This window comes from Phoenix dactylifera, chromosome 12 (assembly GCF_009389715.1).
Source record: "Phoenix dactylifera cultivar Barhee BC4 chromosome 12, palm_55x_up_171113_PBpolish2nd_filt_p, whole genome shotgun sequence".
Taxonomy (NCBI): Eukaryota; Viridiplantae; Streptophyta; class Magnoliopsida; order Arecales; family Arecaceae; genus Phoenix; species Phoenix dactylifera.
The window spans coordinates 3,859,126-3,883,198 of record NC_052403.1 but is presented as its reverse complement, the minus strand read 5'-3'; the positions used below and the strand labels follow the sequence as shown (position 1 = coordinate 3,883,198).

Here is a 24,073-nt window from a genome sequence, read left to right as displayed (position 1 = left end):
TTATTATTATTATTATTTTTAAAAATACTTAACAACACATAAAATGCTTAAAAATAATTAAAAATTGTTAAATATAAATAATCAAATATTGCCAACAATCTATCTATTATCTCATTAAATTCCTATATAAATAATAATTGCTAACTAAGTTTATATATATATATATATAGTCGGACCACGCTTTAATCTACCAGCCTGAGCCCGGCCCCGATTTTTTGGTTAATTAAACAGATCCATTTTCAGGCCCAGCGCAGCCCAGCCTGTTGGGCCTGCTACCTTGGGCCGTGAACAAGCCTAGTCTAAGCTTTTGGTCGCCCTTCAAAGTCCACAGCCAAAGCGTGGCTGGCGAGACGAGGGAACGCGATCGCTTCCCCTCGCTTATTTCTCCTTCCCTCCCGTCCAAACCGAGGCTTCTTCGTTTCATTTCCTCAGGCCGCCGGGTCTAGGGTTGTTTGACCAATAAAAACCAGGGCTTCTGGAGGACCATCGGAGGGCTCTGATGGAGTTCTTGCAGGGCAACAGCGTCGAGATCTTGGCTGTCGCCGCCGCCGTCGTCGCCGTTGGCGCCGGCGCTGCCTACTTGTATCTCAGCAAGAAGCCAACGGGTGAGGTCAATGAGCTCTCGGAGCTAATCCTGGTCGTCGGCGATGATTTTTCTGTTTTTTTTTGTCCTTTTTGATTTTTTTTCCTCACGGAACTTAATTTATTCGAAAAGGAAATCGTAAAGCACTTAGTGTTTTCTCTTAACTCTTTTACGTGGTTTGTGAATGTTGAATCCCGTGATTTATCATTGTGTAATGCTTGCAATTGCTGTGTTTCGGGTTTGCATGTACTAATTCTGTGATTTTAGATGATTAAATTGGCTGCTTTGGTATTAAAAAAAAAGTTTAGACTTTGATCATTTGATGGCCAGATGGTGGCTGTTTCTTTCGTTTCCTGCAACCAGTTCTCTGGGTACTAATTTTCATGTGATTTAATTCTATTTTGGGAAATTAATAATAGCTGTTATTTGTCTCAAACCCTTTATTTCTGAAGTTGGGTGAATGCTACCGTTAAATTTATGTTCTTTTGGGTAAAACTATATTGTTTTTTATGCTGGATAACCTGTTTGATACTCGTGAAACTTGCTAAATCACAACTACTTTTCTCATAATTCAAAATGTCGGTTTTCTAAAAATATTAGCATGAGAATATAGAACCTATCACGAGTAGGTTGCCCTACAAAATTACAGTATTTTGCTCTTGTGGTAGTGAACTGTAGATTGACCTTACGATTGTTTGCTTGTTGATTAGTTTATTTTGGTATGGGGTTACTGCTTGTGAGCAAGATGCCAAGATCAGTAATGATTACCATGTGCTTTGAATTGATATGGTTTGTTCTCTTAGGTTGCTTGGATCCAGAAAACTTCAGGGATTTTAAACTTGTTGACAAGAAACAACTGAGTCATAATGTGGCCAAATTCCGATTTGCTCTTCCCACACCTACTGCTGTGCTTGGTCTTCCCATCGGACAACATATTAGTTGCAGGTTGGCTTAATTTTGTGCTTTTGATTTGGAAGCCATCATCTGAACTTCTCAAACTGATTTTGTAATTGCAATTTGCCACAAAATAGAGGAAAGGATAGTGTTGGTGAAGAAGTTATAAAACCTTATACACCAACTACACTGGACTCAGATGTTGGATACTTTGAACTTGTTATAAAGGTCAGTAAACTGATAACAATAATATTTTACTTTCCTATTTGAGCTATTGGTTTTTTATTATTTCCTCTATGTTGCTGCATTGCAGCTTGATAACAGATGTTACAATTTCTCAAATTGTCACATTTTCAACATGTGGAGGTTCAAGCTTCTTGTTCCATATGATATCCTTTTATATTGCTAACTATCTCTGATATGTAGATGTATCCTCAAGGAAGAATGTCTCATCATTTTCGTGAGATGCATGTTGGTGATTACTTATCTGTAAAGGGACCTAAGGTATGCATATCTTTATTTCCATAATTGTCTATAATAGATTTGCAATACTAGTGCATACCATCTTGTACTGGTGCCTACTTTACTGTACCCAGTACCAAACCAATTCTTAATATGGGGGCTTACCGGGTATCAGTGTGCCAAACCGACCCGCGTATTGGGCGTACCAACACTGTATCCACGTGGTGCTAGCATGGGATCCAATATTGAAATTGCGAACCTTGGTCAATGTGTTATCATTACATTTCTTGGCATGACTAATGATCTTTTATTTGGACAATCTACTTGACATATTCTAATTCACATATAGATTTATAGATTCTAGCACCTTTCCACATTTCGGGATTATAAATTCGGGTGAATTTTGTCTCATTGCTTCACTCAATTTGTAGTTAGTTAACAGTGAAGAAAGAAAAATATTTTAGTAATGTGGTTGTCCTTATTGTTCTTATATATGATTATTTTTATCAAACAAGATACCACAGAATCGACAAAACCAACAATTATAGGCCTCCATTTTCCTAGAACTGCAAGGCCATGTGTTGCTGGTCTAGAACAAAGCGCATCTGGTGTTCCTTTTCTCATCTTATAGCAGTCCTAGGTTGTCAGTGTTTCATTTCACTATCGATGCCCAACCATATTAGTTGTATGTGGGCTATAAAGTAAGTAATTAGTTCTAGCTGCATGAAATGCCTTAATGAAGGCACAGCCATCTTATAACTGTTTTGAAGAGTAAACTGAGAAATATAGAGTGCACGAGTGCTTGTCCATGAAAGATTTTTTTCTTTTGCGGCTTTTGATTTAGATCTTTGGCTTATTATTATTTATTATAGATGGATTCGATTCTCTGTCTTGCACTTAACTTCTTTTCTCTTTATCTTTTCTTTTTCTAAATGTAGAGGAACTCCAAAGGGTTGCTTCACAGTCAAGTTTGTTAAAAAACAATTTGTTGGTCTTCCTACCTGGTGACTGGGTCTTTTCCTTTGTTGCTGAAAGGGCCATACCAAAAATCATGGGAAATGGAAATCTTGTGAAATATTATGAAAAATCCTATAATATAATATTCTAAAGATAAAGAGCATTGCTATAAAAAAAACTAGTGAAAAATGCAAATCTAGTAGCGATATTATTGCCATGAAGAGTACTACAAGGTGAGAATGTAGCTTTTGTGCTTAGTTATGGTCAAAGGTGTAGCTAATCCTTAAATTTGATAATCCAGCAATGAAGAGAGATATTATAATATTTCATTGGTGAGAATCCATCAATGGTGATGATCGCTAATAGAGATCCTACAAGATGAAACTTTGTCAATGAAAAGAGTTGTCAAGGCTATCATGCTTATGTGGAAGACAGTGTAACAAATTCCCAAAATGGCCTTGGATTCACCTGATGCTCATAAAATATTATTAGGGGCAGCCAGTTCCTAGGAAGAGGATATTGACATTGAAATCCTTAGGCGGTAACCTATGATTTGCTACCAGATGAAAGTATATGGCAAACTTTTACTTTTCAATGAGGGGCGAGTGAAATACATGAGCACCTTAATATGGGCATTTTCGAGGTTGTCAATCTCCTGTCAGAAAGAGAGACTCTCCATAAATAAATATATGAATAGAAAAGCATGCGGAGATCTTAGATCTCCTAATAATTTTTAAATAAGAAAAACATGGATTCAGTGCAAAACACACACGTCGATTGATGGATGTTGGACACTACTGTGACTAAGGTAAAATGTCTAGATGGTTGTGGATCAGATCTTAATTTCTAGTGTGAACTGTATGATGCAATGCAAACTCAATTTTAATGCTGGAACTGATGAAGGAGGTATCAGATTTTTGTTTTTTTATCTTTCTGCCTTTTCTTCCTGAGAAACTTCACAAGCTGATTTAAGTTCCGGGAAATATAAAACATCGTATATTACGATACATCCATGTATCAATTCAAATCTTATCTTCGCACAATGGGGGATGCTATAATTGCGAAAGCAGTCCTTAATTTCAACATTAAGTCCATAAACTTGAAAGATCGAATGGAAAAATTATAAGGAGGATGATCTTAAGAAATTCAGGACGATATCAGCTTCTCACAATGTTTCTAACTCAAAGTAATGGGAGAGCATTCTAGCAGAGAAATATCCTTGTCTTGTGAGCTTTGATCAAGAAGACAAAGATCTGCAGGTCCTTTTTGACTGTTAAGAAACCAGGAGAAAAGAAGGTTGGATAGAAGGAAATATTCAATCACCAGATGGTTTCTTAAGTTCATACTTGTATATCTTGTGCTGTCTGACATAGTTTCACTTTCTTCTTCATTATAGACATTTTGGTAGATTGTAATAGCCTTTTAATTATTATACATAATGTTGTTTCCCTGCCTGGACTATGAAAAGATGCAATTCTCAGTCACCATGCTTGTGTCACAATAAGATACCCATGTCATGCCATCATACAGAGGATGTACTAGCCGAGTTATTTTCCACCATTTCTGTGGTGATTGTAGTGCTAATTGTTCAACAAAGGGGTTGTACATCATGAAATTTTTAGAATTCATTGCTGATTAGTTGCATTTCTTACCTGTTCACCTTTGTTTACATAAACATATTGCTTTCATGCTTATAGGGGCGTTTCAAATATCAACCTGGACAAGTCAGAGCATTTGGAATGATAGCTGGAGGATCAGGCATCACACCAATGTTTCAAGTAAATATGAGTTGGAATTTTCATTGCTTGGACGTATCATCAAAGTTATGCTTCTCTTTTGATGAATTCCTCTCCTGGCCTTAATCTTAGGTTACAAGGGCAATATTGGAAAACCTGAAGGACAATACGAAGATTCATCTTATCTATGCCAATGTCACATATGAGGACATCCTTCTTAAGGTAGTCTCCCTCTTTTTTTTTAGTTATATGTTTTTAATATTATCGATGAGAAGGTTCCTTGCTTTAACATGTTATGGATAGTATAGTGAAATTAATAAATACAAGCAGGCTGGCCTTGCATATTTGTTCTCTCTCTGTTGATGACTAATGGACATCTACATCACGATATATTCCATGTCCATTTATCTGGAGAGTATCTAAATATATTCATGGACTTGCGGAAACAGGTCATTTATCATGGGGCTCATGTGTAGTAGTATCATAATCAATATATTTTATAAAACATGTAATTTTTGTGTAACCATATACTCAGTCAAGAGCTGACCTTCAAGCATTTTACTAACAAACCTTGCAAGAAGAGATGGACCTTACCTATTATTAATGAGAGAACATGATTCTCCAGCTGTGGGTTCTCTGAAAACATATATGTCATGCATTCCCTTTGCCACTTAGTTATTGCTGTGTATGTGTCCTATGCTGTTGCACATGCTGATTGCAGGTTAAGTCCTAGTTTATATTTTATGAAGCTGTTTATTCTCACCCATTTAGGCTCTACTCTATGTATAAATTCCCACCAATGTAATACTCTAGCGCTCCCCTGATCCCCAAGAGCTGGAATTCTCTGAGGAATAATCATTTGATCTGATCTTCAATTTTCAGTAATGAGACAGTAACTGTATGAGTTTGGACATCAATTTCCTCAACCTAAAATGACATTTTTTTCTAAAATCTCAGTGAGTGTACTATTTAATGAAGCTATCTTCCGTCAAGTTGAAAAACAGTTTCACGTTGCACCTTGTTTGTTTATATCACCCATTGTTCTTAGAGGTTTGACTTCGTTCTCAAAGATCACCTATTCTGCTTAGTTTAGAGTTATCAGTGATAGCAAAAGTTGCCCATCATCTAATCCCTATATATTAATGTTTACACTCGTGAAGATTCCCTGTAAATGCTTTTTAACTCAAAAGTGCTTTACAATTGGCTAATGCACAAAACACTGTTTCGATTTTGCTAATGCACAAAATATCAGCTGGATGTGAAATCAGAATGATGTTCTAGAGTTGGGTTAATGCACATGGTTAATTTATTTTCTGCCAGAAGTGAAATCCATCTCCTTAATCGTACTAATTATGCTTATGTTTTATTGCTATGATCTATAAATCATGCAGGAAGAGCTGGATGGTTTAGCTCTGAACTATCCCAACCGCTTCAAAGTTTACTTTGTCTTGAATCAGGTATTTTCTCTCCTCGGTGTGGTATATTGAAAATTGTCTGATGTATTACCGGATTCTGTGCTGCATAATCTGGCCATTGCTATGAACTCTGGCTGGTGATTAAACAAGGTCATGTGTTCTCATCATAATTCTCTGCATTGAAGTAATCGAAACAAATGATTCTGTGAGAAATTACTATCATGTTTGCTTTTGTTACCAATCTCTTCTTATTTTTTGCAATTTTTGAAAGCTTGTTCTTGGGAGCAACTTCTGACAATTTTTTCTTTTTGTCCTTTTTATTTTAATCAGCCTCCTGAACTCTGGAATGGTGGTGTCGGATTTGTATCCAAAGAAATGATTAAAAATCACTGCCCACCGCCTGCATCAGGCATCCAGGTATTTTTGTTTCATAAACATTAGCATTTGAGCAAGTGATAACATAAGTGAGGTTTAAGAGATAGCATATAATTTACTAATCGACAGATTTTGAGATGCGGCCCACCTCCCATGAACAAGGCCATGGCTGCCCACCTTGATGAGCTTGGATACACAAAGGAGATGCAATTCCAGTTCTAAGCCCCATTCCGTCTCTTGGGTTTTTTTGTGTTTTACTTGTCCCTCAAGTTTTGCAGAGGACCAAAATAATGTTGGGGAGCCCTTGCTTTGGTGTTACCTGTTGTAAAACCTGTGATCAGTCCAATGATTCATGCACTGCAAATCTTTGGAGAAACCAAACACCAGTTTATTTGTTTAAAGAGAAAATTTTTAACCCCTGGGAACTATTGAATTCTCCAGGCCACATTCTACTAAAATATTCATTTCTTTTCTTACCTCCTTTTTTTCCTCCTTGTGCGTCTCTGTGTGATTAAAGCAGGAAGCTTGGCTTGCATCATGGTTTATTCCCGAGGGAAACCATCCCAGGCAAAGTAACTCCTCCTGAAGCTCTCTGATATGAGTCAGTGCAGAATCCACATCACTAACGCATTCATGACTGACTAAAATCTTTACTGTTTGTGCCTGAAGGTTATCCAGTGGAAAACATTACCCTAAATAGAAAAAAAGCAAAGAATCTTTTTCTGCATTAAATAGAAAAAAATCTATTTAAGTAATCTAGCAAGATTAGGCTGGAGTTCCTGTAGGAGAATTCATTGAAAGTCATCGATAAAACGCTTAACAGAATGGAGATTTCTGCCATTGGCATCAGTTATTTTGATGCAGAAAACCTGTTTTGAGTTTGGAAGTCCGGAAAATATCTGCCCCTCGTCTACAAACTCTATCCCCTCAGATGGTAGGTTTCTAAACATTCAAACTAATTTACATACGTGGCAACTCTAATACTACAATATTAACCTAATGGGACAATTCAAGGTTAGGCATCATATCTTTGCACTGGCACCATGTCAGCAACATGAGAAGCCAGATGAGATCCCTCGTACCCTTTGAGAACTATCCCTTGGTTTCCCTCTCAACCACTTCCTTGATGTCAATGGTGAAGAAGTCTCACAATCGCTTAACAATAAGACCAGAGACTAAGTAGGTGTGAATCTTCATAACCTTCCACACCTGTCAGCGAGGTCACGGAGATAGAGATGAGTGTTATATCCTTCAGAGTAGTTAGGATGAATCAACTCCCATATCAGAACTTCAATCTTTATCAACTTTTTTAAATCGTAAAACCCGTTTACGTGTCAAAGCTCTGATTGCAAAGCCCAATATAAAAGCCTAAAGATAAAACTTCCGTATCTGTTAGTTTAAAAAAAATATAAAATATATAAATAAATCTATTTCATCGTGTAAATTTAAGTTTTTGGAATAAATGGTGGTTTTAACAGTGTTAGAGTAGAGGTCCTGAGTTCGAATTCTGTCTCCACACTTTTTAACTCTATTATTAAAAAAATTTACATATAAAAGTCCGGCTCACGTACTTTGGGACAAGTGGTAATTTTAATAGTTAGTATAGAACTTATCGAGATGGTCTCTCAATATGGATTAAACCCAACACTCCATGCATAAATTTGTACGTGATGTTAGCCACGCTTCGTCTTTTGTCTATTCTTAAGTTTTATACCAACTTTTGTTGGGTCCGCTCCATGTGTGTTTGTGTACGGTGCATGCTAATGGCTTATCAACATTTGCACAAATGTAAATCGTTACTTGTTATAAAAAAAATGAATTGGCTTCGCGACTTTGAAATCTCATTTTGAAAAATTTCTTAGCCAATTTTTTGCCCTTTTTGACTTAGTAGTTTTTGAGTGGGCGTTTAAGTCACCCTAGGCGACATCAATCTATCGTTATAACCAAACATGATTTTTTTTTTTCTTTTAAACTTACTTTCCTGACAACCAAGCTAACCCCAAAGCTTGTGATAGAACACGTTTGCCACCTAATTTGATATAAATATTCTAAAACAAAGTCCGAAGACTCCAAAGTCCGGACACAATCGAACCGGTCAGCTCAATTTCTACCACCCCCTTTGAAAGGGGACCCACAGAAACGAACATGAGGTCGTCCGAATACGGAAAGCTAATCCAAAACGTGTGCGACCGTCCGCTTAAAATATTTCCAGCGGACCTCTGCAGCCGCGCGCCGGTCTCCATTGGATTCGCGGACTCCGTCCGAAGATGCAAGAGCCGCCGAAATCTCTCTCGCGGGAGCTCTCAAAACGTTCGAAATTCGAATCCAAACGATCAAAAAATTTCCCTTCCCGATTCAAGTCCTCATCCACCTCCACACCCAGCTAAAATTCCTCCCCCCTCCCTCGCCTCCTCTCTCTCTCTCGATCTTCGTTCAGATATCTGGTTTATTGTAGGAAATCCCGCTTGTATTCCTCCGAAAGATCCGCGAGTTCTGGTATTTATAACCCTCCATCTCTGAAAAGAATCAAATTTTTAGCTCAGGAATTCCATATTCTGTTGATTTGAGCATAATCTTGATGGGAGTTTTAGATAGCAATCCCCAATTTTCTTCTTGTTCCTGATTCTATCTCGTTCCTTCCATCGGTAATGAAAGGGTAAATAAGGTGTTGTTTCAGTGAATTAGTGAGCTCTCTATCATCATTTTTGGTTCTTTTCATATTGCACATTTAAAAATTTTCAATTTTAGCTGTAAGTTTGGATCTTGGAAACCATCACGAGCTTTTCTCCGGTGGTTTTCATGCTTTCCCGCAAGCACCGACCTTTCCCAGTTGTAGGAAAACCAACCGAAGGATTATGAGGGAGCTCCGGGCCGAATCCTTTTACTCGCGACTCCATGATGCTGCCTCGGCCTCCTCTTCCTTCCCTCTATTGATATTTCCATCGGCGTCCGATGCCGACTCCCTCTGCGCCCTCAAGATCGTCGCCCATGTCCTCTCGTCCGACTCCATTCGTTACTCGGTGTACCCTGTCTCCTCCTTCGGTGACATCGAAAAGCTTGCGGGCCTTAATCTTCGGTCATCTCATCAGCCCATCTCCCTTCTTCTCATCAACTGGGGCTGCCACCGCGACCTCCGCCGAATCTTGAATCCTGGCCCGGATGCTCGTGTCTTCGTCATAGACAGCCACCGGCCCGTCCACCTCCACAACCTCAGCGAGCAGAATGATCGCGTAGTTGTTCTCTACACTCGGGAGGATGAGCACCAGGCTGATCTTGCGTACGATTTCGATGTCTCCGCTCTGGCTAATGCGTCCGACCTGAACAGCGACGACGTAATCGATGAGAATTCTCCTAGCGATGAAGACAGTGATGGTGAGAATGAAGAGGAGGGAGATGGAGGGAATAGGAAACGGCGAAGGGTCTCTCAAGGGTCGGAAGAAGATCCAGTTAGGCTTTTTGCGAAGCTGAAAGCTGAGTACTACAAGCTGGGTACTTGCCATGGAAGGCCTTCTGGTTGTTTGATGTTTGAATTAGCTCATTCCCTAAGAAAGAACACCAATGAGTCACTTTGGCTAGCTTGTGTTTCCCTCACTGATCAGTTTGTGCATGAGAGGCTGACAAATGAGAGGTATCAAGCAGGGGTAATGGAGCTCGAGCAGCATATAAACAGCTCGGGGAATCTGGATGCAATCAGCTCGGCGACGCTCAAGGATGGTACAAAGATCCAGGCACCAGAAAATTATCGAATTGCCTATGACGATGAACCAAGGCTTATGCTATTGAGGGAGTGGAATTTGTACGATTCAATGCTCTGCTCTTCCTACATAGCTACCAAGTTGAAGACTTGGAGCGACAATGGGTTGAAAAAGCTAAAGCTTTTGCTTGCCAGAATGGGTTTCCCTCTTGTGGACTGCCAGAAGAAATTTCAGTACATGAACATGGAAGCGAAGCAGAAAATGAAGGATGAGTTCGAGCGGTTCTTGCCTGAGTATGGGCTGACAGAGCTCTACTACCGTAGCTTCTTAAGAATGCATGGGTATTGCTCGAGAGTGTCAGCTGCTGATGTAGTCTATGGAGTCACGGCATTGCTTGAAACATCTGCGGTAGCTAAAGATTCTTCCACTGCCGAGCGATTTTGGGTTGCTTACTCTGCTTTGTCCTTGCACAGTATTGATCAGCTTAGAAAGGGAATTCGGAGTGCGATTGAGATCCAGAGGGCCATTCTTAGGCAAGGGAGCTCTGCAATAACCAAGACTGGGTATATCAGAAGTGGCAGAAAATTTCGCTGGGCGAAGCTTGAAGACCCGGTGGACACCGAGCAGTTGGGTCATCCTCAGGCTCTTACCAAGTTCTGCTACTTTTTGATGGATGCTTTGAAGGAAAGAGGTGCAAAGATGAAGCCTCTGATATGTGCTTGCTTGGCTCAAGACCCCGACAAGGTTCTGATTGTTGGTGTATGTGGCAAATCACGGCTTGGGGCTAGGCAGGGTAACTCATTTGGAGTTGCTTTTAGAACAGCAGCTGAGGAAACTGGAGCTGATTATTTTCTTGAGTTGTTCGAGTCTTCTTGGATGGTTTTGAATACTGTGGCTCTCAGTTCTTTTATGATAAGATTGACGGAGAAGCTCTGATGTAACACGAATCCAATTTGTAACAGTTTAGTGATTTTGAAAGTCTAATTGGATATCCAGTTCTTTTCTATGTTATCATTAAAATTCAAGTTATATTTTTCTATATCTTGAAGAATTTGTTTTCCAGAACGTGAGATTTCTTCTTCCTTTTCTATGGTTCATAGGGGCTAGCAAGAAAACTATATGACCAGACACCTTAATGCAGTTTGTTTCAGCTAATATTTTTTCCTCTGATTGTTGTCCCAGTAGTGTAGGACCCATTCTGTGCTCATAAAATGGTGCTTCATTTTATGCTGGTTCAGGAATTCATATTGTCCGAAAGAAACATAGGTCCCTACCTCCTTACAAGCCTTTTACTTGCTTGAGCTTGCTGGGGCAGAGTTGAGTTTGGCGACGATGGCAGTACTGTTGAAACTTGAAACATAAGAAGGACGGGCATATGCTGGATTAATTGGATATGCTTGCATTTCATTGATGAGATCATGAAGCATAGCATGGATTCAATTCTTTAGGTTCCAACAAGCCAACTAAAAAACATAGCATGGAAAAATAACATCTGCTACATACCAAATTATGAAAAAATAATCATTAAGTGCTGAAAATCTAGGTTAAGATGAATAAGTTTGCTTTCTTCAGGAGGAAAAGATGAATAAATTTACAGAAAATTCATGTTTTCCAGTCTTCCCATAAAATGCTCCGGTTTCATCATATACAGGACTTCCTATGAGACGACTACTTGACAAAAGCCCTTAAGTAAGTTTGTTTAAAGGATAACCAAACTAAAATCATGGCTAAAAGCATATGAACAATGGTGCAAAACTCATCCAGTCACATTAAGATGAATAAGTTTGCTTTCTTCAGGAGGAAAAGATGAATAAATTTACAGAAAATTCATGTTTTCCAGTCTTCCCATAAAATGCTCCGGTTTCATCATATACAGGACTTCCTATGAGACGAGTACTTGACAAAAGCCCTTAAGTAAGTTTGTTTAAAGGATAACCAAACTAAAATCATGGCTAAAAGCATATGAACAATGGTGCAAAACTGATCCAGTCACAACTCATATCATATCATGGATACTTCCCTATTCAGATACTTCCCTTGTGACATTGTTGTGCTTTTGTACCCAGGATATTCTAGGACTGGCCTGTACATACAGCCATCATTTTCCTATTTTGATGGACAAAGCTATTGGCAAGAAATCTGAAGAACAAACATACTTGGGAGACTAACTCATTCTCGAAGTGATTCGACGCATGGAGAATCTTCTTCAGTCTCATATCTTTTAAATTTTTCAGTTGACAAAAACCCATGAGGTACAGTAGAATTTGCACATACATCCATGAAAGATCATAGGATATGCCAACTACATGTCTCCATGGAGAATTTGAGCAGACGGATGCTTGGAGACTTTAATGCCATTGTTGTCAATGGAAAGGTGGGAGAAGTTACTCTCTCGCAGTAGGTAACCATGTGGTACTTGCAGGTTATGGGAACCTTGCAAATGACTTAGGTATTTGATATCAGGTGTTTTCTTGCGGATAACAGACAAGGGCGACCATTTTGGCCTGCATGGCTCGCTTTAGCAATGTACAACCAAATATGTAACCAAGTCTGATTCTTGGGTCCCACCCACTGGCCAATAATAACAGCAATAAAAGAACCAGCTGCAGGTTCTTCTTAATTACTTTGCTGCAAACTATATGTGCTGCTTGTTTCTTTCATTCATGCAGCTCAGTCCAGGAAGCTATATCATTCAAATGAGCTTAATTTTTGTACATATACCAAGAGGATCCTTCTAACAATCCCCCTATGATGGCCAGACACATACTGAGCATCTCTTTCCCTTGGTCTGGCAAGATTGTAAGATGCCCTTCATTCACTAAATAGAGAGGTCTGTGCAAGGATAGAGGAATACAACTGGCCTGAAAAACCTATGTCATCCGGATAAAGATTCGGAAGTCAGCAGGTTAGCTGGCTAAGTGAATTTGTATGTGGATACTCTGAAAATAAGTAGCTTGCACATAGAGGCGATGTCGGTCTTCAACATGTATGCCCAGGCTATCAACTATTGATTAAACTAAAAAAAGGCGTTAGTAATCGCCGTAAGATAGACGGTAGAATTAGCTAGACAATCATTTGACCATTAGATTGTAACAACTCTTAATCATGTATCAAGTATTCTTTAGTTGGTGAAAAAGAAGCCAATGATACCATATTTCTTCATTTTGTTTTAGCGTATCTTGATAAAGAAAAGACAATGTGAAGTGCTGAGGTGAATTAGGATGACTAGGAGAGAATGGGAAAATTTTGTCTATGAGCAATATATGGAATCTCAGAATATGAATGCAGTCTTTTAGTTTGAACAGGAAAGGTGGCACTTAAATATGCACTAGCTAGAATTGGGGGCAAACATTGATTGATAAATTGTTTTCAAGTGAAATAGATCTCATAAAGAAAGGGACTGGCTTTTAACAATTCTATTATTTTATTGGATCACGAGGACTTCCTAGGGGTCACCCATATATCATAGTACTATTCTCATCCAATTATGCCTAACTGCACTGATGAGATCCGATGCATTAGTGTTGGTATGATTGCTGGTACGATGAAATCCAGTGCATTAGTTTCGGTGGAATCTAGTGTGTTAGTGGTGGTGGTGGTGTTTTTAATAATTCTAAATACAACAATACAAACAAAAGTATTATACTTTTATAGGATAGTCGGCAGCTCCCCTCACTTCTTCCAGTCCAATTTGCAGCAGCAGCAAAATGATTATGTGGAACTTGCCAAGCTAAAAACGTGACATATTTTGAGCCTCATGTTTATACGAGGTCGTACGCACCAACATTAATCAAGAGTTTGTGACATATCATTATTTCGATGAGAAGTTGGTGAGACTTTTCTTTTATGATTACTAAGATATATAAGTTTATTTTCTTTAGTTTTCTTTCATCGATGGAGACAAAAAGCATGCAGTGAGGACCAGAGGCGAGCATGACAGATAATCAGTATTATCAGAATTCTATTCATCCCATTGAATTGACATGAGTAAAATTTCTTATCTCTATAGAATTAGATCCCGAGCTGCTGCAAAGTAAGAAAAAAAAGAGATTATAAAAGTCAATATTCTTGTATTTATTGCTACTGCAATGTTCATTCTAGTTCCTACTGCCTTTTTACTTATCATCTACGACTCCTTTATTTTGTTATATGCCTAGCCTAAAACTTAATTGGTTTGGTAAATGTTACCTTATTTATATTATATACATATACACAATGAAGAGTATTAATACTTAATGATACTAAAGTATCGGAATCGTTAGAAAAATTCCAAATGGATTTAGTGATGTCCGGTGTCTTGATTATAAATAAGTTTCTCTTCAATATAAAGCTCATAGTAAAGTTCATTAACAAGGATATACTAATTATATGTTGAAATGGTATATGTTTGTTTCACATATCTATTAGAAGAGAGCGTTTCTTGAAAAAAATTAGTACTCTAAATTAATCAGACTATAGCAAGCAGGGAATAAATCGTTGCAAAATAAAGTTGCATGAAAGAAATCTGTCTCTAATTATCCCTTATCTTAGTTGTTTAGTAGCATTCCTTGTGTGCATAATATGGAAATACTTGTAGCGAGATTTTTCCTTTACGAGAAGTTGATGACTATCAGTGACTATACTTTATTTTGTTGCCGTCCATGTGCATTAGTATCGGGTTATCTTAGTTCCCATGCAAGTCAATCTATCCTTGATTATGATCCCATTATTTTTGGTTTATCTTCATTCTCACACAAGTTCATTTATCCTTGACTGTGATCCCACATATGATAGGATGTGGTACTGCTTTTCTATTTATTTTGGTTGGTGCCCCACATGCTTAACCTAAGATGGCAGCCATAAAGATGGCACCAAATGCCAAGCATTGTTTACATTTGAAGGGATATGATATGATGCAATTTGTTTCTTAGTATATACAGCATTTTTCTTCAGTTGTTTCAGCTGTGAAAAGTAGTTAGAGAGAGGAACCTAGATAGAAATAATGTGATGGTTGGCTTGGTACCTGAAGAAAGGATTCCCATGCACAACAAGAAACTCAAGAAGGAAATTGCCATAGTCTTCATGCCATGCCACGCCATGCCATTTCACAAGGGACTGGTTAACCCTCTTCTGAAAGCCATTTTACATTGCTTCATTTGTTTTTGGTTTGATGTGGTCCATCTAAATTTGTGAAAGACTGCATTGACTTATGGTCCATGCCAATGCATGTGAATTCTACGACCGATATGAAACTTTAGTGCTAATTATAACGAAAAAGATGTTTAGCAACCTAGGTCTCGGGATCTCTCATTTAAAGCCATGAATAAATCAATCACTAGTTATCCACTCCCTGGCAAAAAAAATAGATCAAATTTATGAGTCTTTCCACGTAATGACAGACTAGCAGGAATCAGCAGTTAAATTTTCTGCGTCCTTATTATAGGATGGGTATAACTCTACCGCGCCTTTTTCTATGGAGCTAACTCCACCATTTCTAATATAGAAGATGATATGCTTATACTGACCAAGGCAAACAATGGAAGGTGGGCACTCTACCAGCATACGTAGAGAAATAAGGTTTCATCTCCCTTTTAGCAATAAATTTTTCCCCATTCAAGGGGAAGCTCCACTCACAATTAAATTTATAGATGTTTTTGCTCAAAAGATAAGTTTGTAAGTATAGCATGATGGAAATTTCAATCCTAGCCTCTCTCTCTCTAGAATTACCTGAATTCACTTGGCTCCTCTCCTTCTTGTTTCCAGCCTCCTTTCTTTCGCACGCTGGCCATGCAAAAAAGCTCATATGGCCAATAAAGAGACTTCCATGGTCACAAGAAACTCCATGTGCTCTCAAAAGAGACATAGAGCTACTTTGTACGGCTACAATTCTCCTCATTCTCATTCACAAGCCATCTCCACTGCAAAACCTTTCAAAAGAAAAGTCCATCCTCTAAGCACCATACACATGCACATGCTTCTTGATTTATTCTGAAGGAAGACTAGACTTCTGATTTCAATTAAATTCCGGCCACATCTCTTCTGATTCGAATCATCTCTTCTGATTCGAATTAGATAACCACCGAGATGAGCAGAGAGAATCCAACCCACATCTGTGGTGGCTTTTTCTATAGAGCCACCTAAATTTATTACGAAAACTGGATATTGGTTATATCTTATTGGTTTTGGCCTATGATTGGCTGCCCATATAAATGGAGCTTTTACTGATGATTTTTATTACATATGTTCCAGAACCGAGGACCAAGGAGGAAATGGATGGAAACCACTCATTATCCCCCATCCCATGCCCTTTTCTAGACAAATTTGGTATATGGAAACTTTGAACCAAGACATGGATGATGTACTTCAGCGCCATCGAACACTTTCATGGATACATTTATCAGAGAGATGATTCTGATTCAAAAATACAGAAAACCATGAAAGAGTAAAAGTGGAACAGTAGATTTTATTTCAGATGATTCATAAAACTCAGCTCCACAAATTTACTACAATCTTTGTTTGTCTTTAAGTATTCCTAAATACTAATAACAGCAATCAAATGTATTGATCTTGCATTCATCTTATGCACAGCTAATAAAGACATTAGAAGGGCATGATAAGAACTATTGCGGCATAGCTTCTGAGCAACAGCCAGCAGATAGCTCCACGAGATCTGCTTGCCCTGTGGCCTCATCCAGCAGCCATTTCTCCAACAAAGACAAAGGAATGTGCTGTTGGCTGTCCAATCTCTGGTTGTTCTCAGCATCAGCTAATGTGGACTGCGGCTTATAGGATGTCGAGTCAACAAATGATTTCTCCCAGGCATTGCCACTCGAGTTTTCAAACGAGAACAACGACACGAGCTCTTTGTGGGGAATGGAACCACAGCATTCTCCATCATTCTTAATATATGCTTGGGAAATAGGATCGCCGCATTCTTGGCCGCTCTTAAGTTCCTCCTTTTTAACATATGGTTGGTTGGTAGCATTGCTGCTGCTGTCGTTGAAGGCATGAACGCTTTGATATTGTTCACCTCGATCTGGCTTGAGATTGGCCTTTGGAGAGGACCTCGTCCACCCTTCTAAGAGTCTTGAGATGTTCTCGGTGCTCCATGCGTAGGTGGAGGTGCTATGGTTGGACCTGAGGAGAGGGGAATGGATGGTGGAGATGCCTGAATTTCCGGTCTCACTGCTGTAGCCATTGGATATAAGCTCATTGCAGGTAATGGTTAAATTAGATGGAGTCATGTAGCTGTTAGCTGTTGTTGGATACTTTCTGATCTTCTTCTTCAGGTGGGAGTTCCAGTAGTTCTTGATGTCGTTATCTGTTCTCTGAGGAAGGTAAGAAGCAATGGCTGCCCACCTGCAGAGAGAAATGATCAGAGATAAACACCCGAAGATGGCACAGTTTAACACCTAGCCTTTTTACTTTCAGCAAAGCACATAGCCAGCCTAAAGTAAGTATCAACACTATGTTGTCCTAGTGAAAAAATTCATGCATATTTCATGAGCGACTAAGAAAGTAATATATTGAAGAGAGATTTTTATGATGAATTAAGATTCAAAGATATAGCTACAAATTAAATTGTGCAATTTTAGAAAAAAAGAAGAAAACTAATTACCTGTTGCCTAGCATAGCTTGTAGATTGATGATCATTCCTGCTTCATGCGGGGTGAAGTTTCCACGCTTAATTCCTGGTCGGAGGTAGTTAGTCCATCTCAATCGGCAACTCTTACTGCATCTCATCAAACCTACAGTTAAATAATATAAAGTTTAATATGACAGAAGAAGGAAATGCTTGTTGTTCTTCAGCAGTGAATAGAGCCAACTGAATGAGACGACCCAACAGGGAACATTCCAAGTTTCAAACCAGATAGAAAATTAAAACAAGTATACAGACAAGAAAGGAAGTGGGGAAAATTAATGGGGCAGTTCACCAGTGTTTGTAGGTATTGATTTCCAGTTTCCAGGTCCATGTTCTTGGATGTAGGTGACCAAGATGATGTCTTCTTCTGGAGTCCAGGGACCTTTCTTGATGCCAACCTTATCACAGAATGGAGGCCTTCCCATGGCTGGCTATCTCACAACCACCACTCTCTTCTATCTCACTTTCTCTCTCTCCCTCCCCTCTTCTCTGGTTTTCTTTTTCTCTGTTCCCTTCAAGCGTCTCATGAGCGTGTGAGTGCATATATATAGGATGACTAGAAGGAGGTGCTCTTTTTTGCACTTACCATCTACCTCTCTGACTCATTTGCTCTCCTTTCCTCTTCTTTCTGATGCAGAGTCAGCTGGACTCACTCTTCCTTTCTCTTTTATTTCCAAGGGTCACATGAGTCAACAAACTCTTCCCCAAGAGGAGAAACTACCAGAGTAATTGATGTCAGCATCTAAGGGGAGTCCATAAGGTCTCATTAATGCAAGGAAATCATGGGGACCGCTTCGACACTGATCATCCAATCGACAATTGTTTCCTAAGTCAAGGAAATGTAGTTCACAATAAATAACCAATCTCGGTTTAACCACTGTAGCAGATCTTTCTTTGTACGTTTCAAGTATGTAAATCATATTGCGCATATACATGCACAAATATGGAGCACACATGCATATGCATGGACACATGATGCATGCAACTAACATGAGAATGCGATCTTCTAGTTTTCGCACACAACTTGAATTATACCAAGCCTTAAGTACATACCCATATGAGACATTCGTAATTATGTTCAAATATCTCTCTCTCTCTCTCTCTCTCTCTCTCTCTCTCTCTCTCTCTCTCTCTCTCTCTCTCTCTCTCTCTCTCTCTCTCTCTCTCTCTCTCTCTGAGTAATATACTTGCATTTACCTCCATCCATGCATGAATTTTGATGGGAGGCAAAATGGATTGCCTTGCTCTAGCATGGAACCATCCAATTCCTGCCAAGCAGACCTCAGAGCCAATCAAGTTAGGCCTCAATCCCGCTGAGAGCCAGGCCAACCTCGAACCCAGCCGAAGGTCGAGCCGACCTCGACCAGAGGCCAAACTGACCTCAGCCCCCGCTGAAGGTCGAGCCAACCTCGCCTGCAGCCGCACCTGCTGAACATCTCAACCTAGTCAGCCCCTTTCCACGAACCATTGCTTGCTGGCCACGCTATGACATGCCAACCAAGGATCATGCTTTGTTGCTTTAGTCATATTTGCTGCCAAGAGCCATATCCTATTACACTTACTAAGAGCTATACCCTGCCACACCAGACAACACCATATCGTGCACAGAGACTGCCCAAACTGTACATGCATCAAGCGAGCCCTGGCCTTAGCCACACACCACCTGACCAAAACCATCTCCTCCCATGATGAAGATGGACCATATCTTAACCACTTGGGCACCCTTGTAAGGACTATAAATAAGTCATATCAAAAACACTCATAAACTTTTCCCCATAAAATATTGGATCAACTCTAACTTAACTATCGGAGGGCCTTCGCCGGAATCTCCGGCTAAGGCTTTGTGCAGGTACTCCGAAGCGCAAGAGGTGGCCATCTTTCTCTGTCCCGGTCGGCATCTTCTCGGCTTCCTCCGGCTTGGCCACCCTCAGGCCCCAACAAATCTACTTTTAAATACGCGTGCTATGCTACCTATAATTTATTAATCCTCTTCTTTATGGTGGAGAGTGTAAGCAAGCTTGTAATTGCATTCGTTTATCGTACTATATGAACGGACCAATGAAAGGGAGAGTTGCCTGAAGCCTGGAGGGCTGTGATTCATCGGTCCCTATTCTAGTTTCACGTTGAGAAGCATTAGTAGTAAATAATAGCCGAGTGATCTGGAGAGTGGAAAATTAATTACCCCTAAATAATACTCCTTCTCAATGAAAATAAAAATTATCAAATAAAAGGTATATCGAGGGCCTGACTAATATTTGAACTTCCGATTATACACAACATAAAAATTATAATGACAGTCACTAAGACCAAGAAATAAACTTTTATTAAAAATTTAAAACATACTCCTTCTCTAACGCATAGAACCAATACCACCTGTGTATCATGCCATGTTAAGTACCATGTCATAAAGTAGATGATATGGTTTCCTTCTTGTGCCCTGTCTTTCAGCAGGGCGTTCCTGTTCTCTCTCTCTCTCACCTAATGGGACATGAATCATCAAATACTCTTTCTTTACAAAGATAAAATAAAATAAAATAATAAAATGTAGGCCGCGGTAAATTCAGCATGCTTAATACCAGTTTTATATGTAAGCATCCAAATGTTTATTTGCTAATCATAAGTTCTAGATTCATATTTTTCGTTGAAAAAGTTCTAGATTCATATATAAACATTTATAAGCAAAAGGCATACATCGAGTTCAACAAACAGGTTGGTTTCATAGAAAGAGAACCTTACCAATATCTATGTTTAGTTTGATATATAGAAAGCGAACCTTACCAAGATCCCTGTTAGTTTGATAGAAAGCGAACCTTACCAATATCCCGGTTTAGTTTGAAAGAAAGAGAACCTTACCTAAAACTATTTATGGCAAGGCTTATAATCATGGTACTAAGTATTATATCGGTACTTTATCGGTTCGGTTCGACATGGTACAATACGGTATGGCACGGTATGATATATCTCTGTACCGAAATAATTCTCTAACTATTTTTTTAATTTTTATCTCGATATGCCTCAGTACGACCGGTGCGCACGTTGGTATGCCTCGATATGGGGTGGTACACTTCGGTACGGGGCAGTACACCTCAGTACGGGGCTTGTACGATTTGAATGTGTGTTTTGTACTTTTTTTTTTTTAGTACAATACTGTATACTCTATACTGAGGTAGCATTTAGTTGTTGATATTTACTGTACACTGCAACATTTATTACATATAATAAATCAAAATCTATCTTTTTCTATATCAAGGATAACTCAAAATCTATCAAAATCCATCAAAATCTATCATGATACCTAGATGCAGCTTGATGTATGAGGGTGTTCACACGTGAGATTCTGCTATAAATACTGTTCTTCCGTACCACACCAAGAAACTGGACAAATTTATTAATATTAATAGTCTTGAGACTTTTGGGACTCCTTCGCTTCATCAAAAGAATTTTCTTTCATCAAAATATTTTTTTTAAAAAATAATTTTTAAAATAATAATTTTGACATATTTAATTAAGTATAGAAAAATGGAAGATTCTTAAATGGTCTAAGTTGAACATTAACTTTTCAAAAAGTTATGTGACATATTTATTATATCTTTAATAAAAAAAATCTTATACATAGATTTTGTTGAATTAAGAATAATTTTAAAAAAAATTTCAAGTTTCAGCCGATGAAAAAATAATTTTTTTATGTTCCTCGTAGATTCCAAATCTTTTGTCGGCCTCATTTTAGCGGGAACACATGTGAGGACCTCGCCTGTGCTGTCATGCGTCCACATGGCTCAAGCTTTTAGAACTCCGTGAATTCCTTTGCATTGAATACGTGTGCATGGGGTGGAATTACGTTCAGATCCGCACGAGGGGGTGTGTTGATAGGGCTTTTTTTTTTTTTTCCTACATCTCAATCCAGACAAACTATCCATCAATTTAATTTTTTAATTTTTTTATTATAAGTTTTAAATTGAAATCATTATTTAAAAGTAATATAGTAATTTCTAGATGCCATAATGCTGACATGATAATTCTTGATGTTCCGCTAGTTTGGCTCCACAAGATTATCACTAATCCATTTCCGTCTTCCGTGGGTTGAGAAAAGTTCATTGGGTGATGGGTCGTCTGAAAAATTATATCCTACATCAAATGCATTATATCCGTGGTGTGCAATGCAGGAACAATTTGAGATAAGATGAGGAGGACGATAACTCGAGACAAATCGCATGATGAATAGGGCCCACAACAATGAAAAATCTGATTGGCATGGTGTACTGCTGACGCAGTGTACCTAGTGTAGAGTATAATTTCTCAAATCCATCCAACTTTTCATCTTAACATCCTCTAGTTATTCTTGCTACCTATAGCATCACCTGGCAATACTAGCAGCCTGTTACTAGCTATGCACCCCAGCTAACCCTTTCCATCCTTTTCTATAAGGAGGAGGATGGGGTTAGAATAAATTTATTTTGACTATATTTTTGAAAGGTTAAAATTTTTAAACACTTATGTCCTAAATAATCCTATATGATTAACTACAATTTAGATTTGTATTTAATGAAGTCCGATAATTTAAGATCTAATTGAACTTTCTAACTTTTTAGACTAGCGACCATAGAAAGAAAGAGGGACCATAATTTTTCTCTTTTTATTTCCCCGAAAAGAAGGAAAAAATTCCTCTGCCTCTTCTTACCTTCTATATTTTATTTGTCCATTCCTACAACACCATACTATAGATAAAGATTCTCACATGAATTAATCGATCATATTACTACTGTTATGGTTCCAAGAGTTACTGATCAAGTTCTCCATGTTAGGATGAGACCGGCTAAAAGAAGAACTAACATTAAAGAAGTCCATAATTGGACATGCACCAGCTGATTTGTCTAAATTTCATTGGATATGAAAAATATTTGTTGCCCCTCATGTGAAATTGTTTTAGTGAAGATCTCATAGGATATGCCACCTTTCCTTATGCATCAAGGGTTTTTCACCTGCAACTACCTAATTGTGACTTCTGGGAAACCATAAAGAAGGATATTAATCATGTTTTGTCAAGACGCCATCAAGCCTAGGATACATTGAATCACAACATTAATAAATTTGGATGATCAACTTTACATAGGAGCAGACAAAATGTATCCAAGACCTCATGTTGGATCACTTGCTCGATTCTATGGTTGAAAGTGCAATAGTGAGAGTCGTGCAAGTTCGGCCATGGCTGAGAGATCGAATGCTAGGAGGCTAGCTAGTGATGCCACTTGCTCGATTCGTCGTCCTCGAGGCTGATCTCACCACCGAATCGCCTGAGCTCCGCCGGCTCACCGCCAGGCTTGGACGGGTAGTAGAAACCGACGAAAGTGGCTAGGCACGGGTCCCCGCCAAAGGATAGGTTGGCTGGCGAGGGTGAGTTCGGCTCTGGGTCTGAATCGGCGGTAAGGGGTGACAGAGTTGGGTTGGCCTTTGACCCGCTCTCGGACCTGGGTGACTCGGTGGATGAGGTGGAAGGAAGTGGGTCAGCTGGGTTGCAAGCCGGCCCAGAAGTCCACATGGTGGATGCAGGCTCGTCAAACAAGTGACCCAAAACCCCAGCTGGCCCAACCAGCGTGGGTCTGGGCCAGACCGCTGTGGGCCGACCCAGGAGTCTGGGCCGAAATTCCCGCCACGACATTGAGGGGTGGATCCAGGGAAAGTGATTGCCGGGCCGGGCCCAACCGGGGCCCGAGGGTGAGCTCGGGTCTTCGGGAGCTGGAAGGTTTGCCTTCCCCAGCGAACGACCTGGCGCCATTTTCGGCCCGGGAGGCCTATGCCACGGCGACTCCACCCCCCATCTGGGCCTTCACTTTTTTTTTTTTTTTGGGGGGGGGGGGGGGGGGAGGTGGCGGGGCCCCTAAATTAGCCTCCGGAGGCAAGGGTGGTGTGCACCGACAACCTGAGTCGTGCGGACGCGGTTCCTCAGAAGTCTCGACCGTGGAAGGGGGTGGCCGAGGCGACGACCGAGGGTGATGCGTCGGTGGTCAGCCTGCGAATCCCTTACGGGGCCGCCAGGCACTCGGACCACTCCTTGACGGCGAGGAAGCTCCTAGCAGCCGTGATGGGGGAAGTAGCCGACCATGATGGTGGCCTTGGTTTAGTTGATGGGCCGGCCCAACTAGAGGGGAAGGTGTGTGAGCCACTATTGGGTGTGGAGCGAGGCCTGATACATGGTATGATGCGGAGATGGTGGTGATGGGAGATGGACCGAGCTCTGCAGAGGGCATGAGCATCGGTGAAGGGTTGGTCCGGCTGGGGGTGAAGGTAGCTGGGGCCTAGTGTGAGGATGCGCAGGGTTCGACCAGCAGAGTGGAAGA

At 39.7% G+C, this 24,073-nt stretch overlaps 3 protein-coding genes across 3 annotated transcripts; 2 read left to right on the top strand and 1 right to left on the bottom strand.

Annotated features, from left to right (window-relative positions):
- The first annotated feature begins 342 nt into the window (after nucleotides 1–342).
- LOC103719743 (NADH--cytochrome b5 reductase 1-like) lies at nucleotides 343–6,898 on the top strand. The gene is made up of 9 exons (XM_008809129.4): nucleotides 343–605; nucleotides 1,387–1,528; nucleotides 1,615–1,705; nucleotides 1,904–1,981; nucleotides 4,594–4,674; nucleotides 4,765–4,854; nucleotides 6,024–6,089; nucleotides 6,378–6,464; nucleotides 6,552–6,898. The coding sequence occupies exons 1-9, from the start codon at nucleotides 500–502 to the stop codon at nucleotides 6,642–6,644; spliced, it is 834 nt and encodes a 277-aa protein (XP_008807351.1). The 5' UTR covers nucleotides 343–499; the 3' UTR covers nucleotides 6,645–6,898.
- Nucleotides 6,899–8,302: 1,404 nt separating this feature from the next.
- Nucleotides 8,303–11,156, top strand: LOC103719742 (cell division control protein 45 homolog). Its single transcript, XM_008809128.4, has one exon. It carries the CDS (start codon nucleotides 9,278–9,280, stop codon nucleotides 11,051–11,053), a length of 1,776 nt encoding a protein of 591 aa, XP_008807350.2. The 5' UTR covers nucleotides 8,303–9,277; the 3' UTR covers nucleotides 11,054–11,156.
- A 5,383-nt stretch (nucleotides 11,157–16,539) lies between these two features.
- Nucleotides 16,540–18,236, bottom strand: LOC120112784 (transcription factor MYB60-like). The gene is made up of 3 exons (XM_039132670.1): nucleotides 18,031–18,236; nucleotides 17,715–17,844; nucleotides 16,540–17,455 (listed from the first exon to the last, which is right to left on the bottom strand). The coding sequence occupies exons 1-3, from the start codon at nucleotides 18,161–18,163 to the stop codon at nucleotides 16,717–16,719; spliced, it is 1,002 nt and encodes a 333-aa protein (XP_038988598.1). The 5' UTR covers nucleotides 18,164–18,236; the 3' UTR covers nucleotides 16,540–16,716.
- Between the last annotated feature and the right edge of the window lie 5,837 nt (nucleotides 18,237–24,073).

Excerpts from the sequence above, each read along its gene's own strand:
- LOC103719742 (XM_008809128.4), top strand. The coding sequence starts at position 9,278 with ATGAGGGAGCTCCGGGCCGAATCCTTTTACTCGCGACTCCATGATGCT.
- LOC103719743 (XM_008809129.4), top strand. The coding sequence starts at position 500 with ATGGAGTTCTTGCAGGGCAACAGCGTCGAGATCTTGGCTGTCGCCGCC. Across the intron at positions 606-1,386 it reads TCTCAGCAAGAAGCCAACGG|GTTGCTTGGATCCAGAAAAC; the intron begins GTGAGGTCAATG and ends TTGTTCTCTTAG. Across the intron at positions 6,465-6,551 it reads CGCCTGCATCAGGCATCCAG|ATTTTGAGATGCGGCCCACC; the intron begins GTATTTTTGTTT and ends ACTAATCGACAG.
- LOC120112784 (XM_039132670.1), bottom strand. The coding sequence starts at position 18,163 with ATGGGAAGGCCTCCATTCTGTGATAAGGTTGGCATCAAGAAAGGTCCC. Across the intron at positions 17,845-18,030 it reads ATCAATACCTACAAACACTG|GTTTGATGAGATGCAGTAAG; the intron begins GTGAACTGCCCC and ends ATTTAACTGTAG. Across the intron at positions 17,456-17,714 it reads CAAGCTATGCTAGGCAACAG|GTGGGCAGCCATTGCTTCTT; the intron begins GTAATTAGTTTT and ends TTCTCTCTGCAG.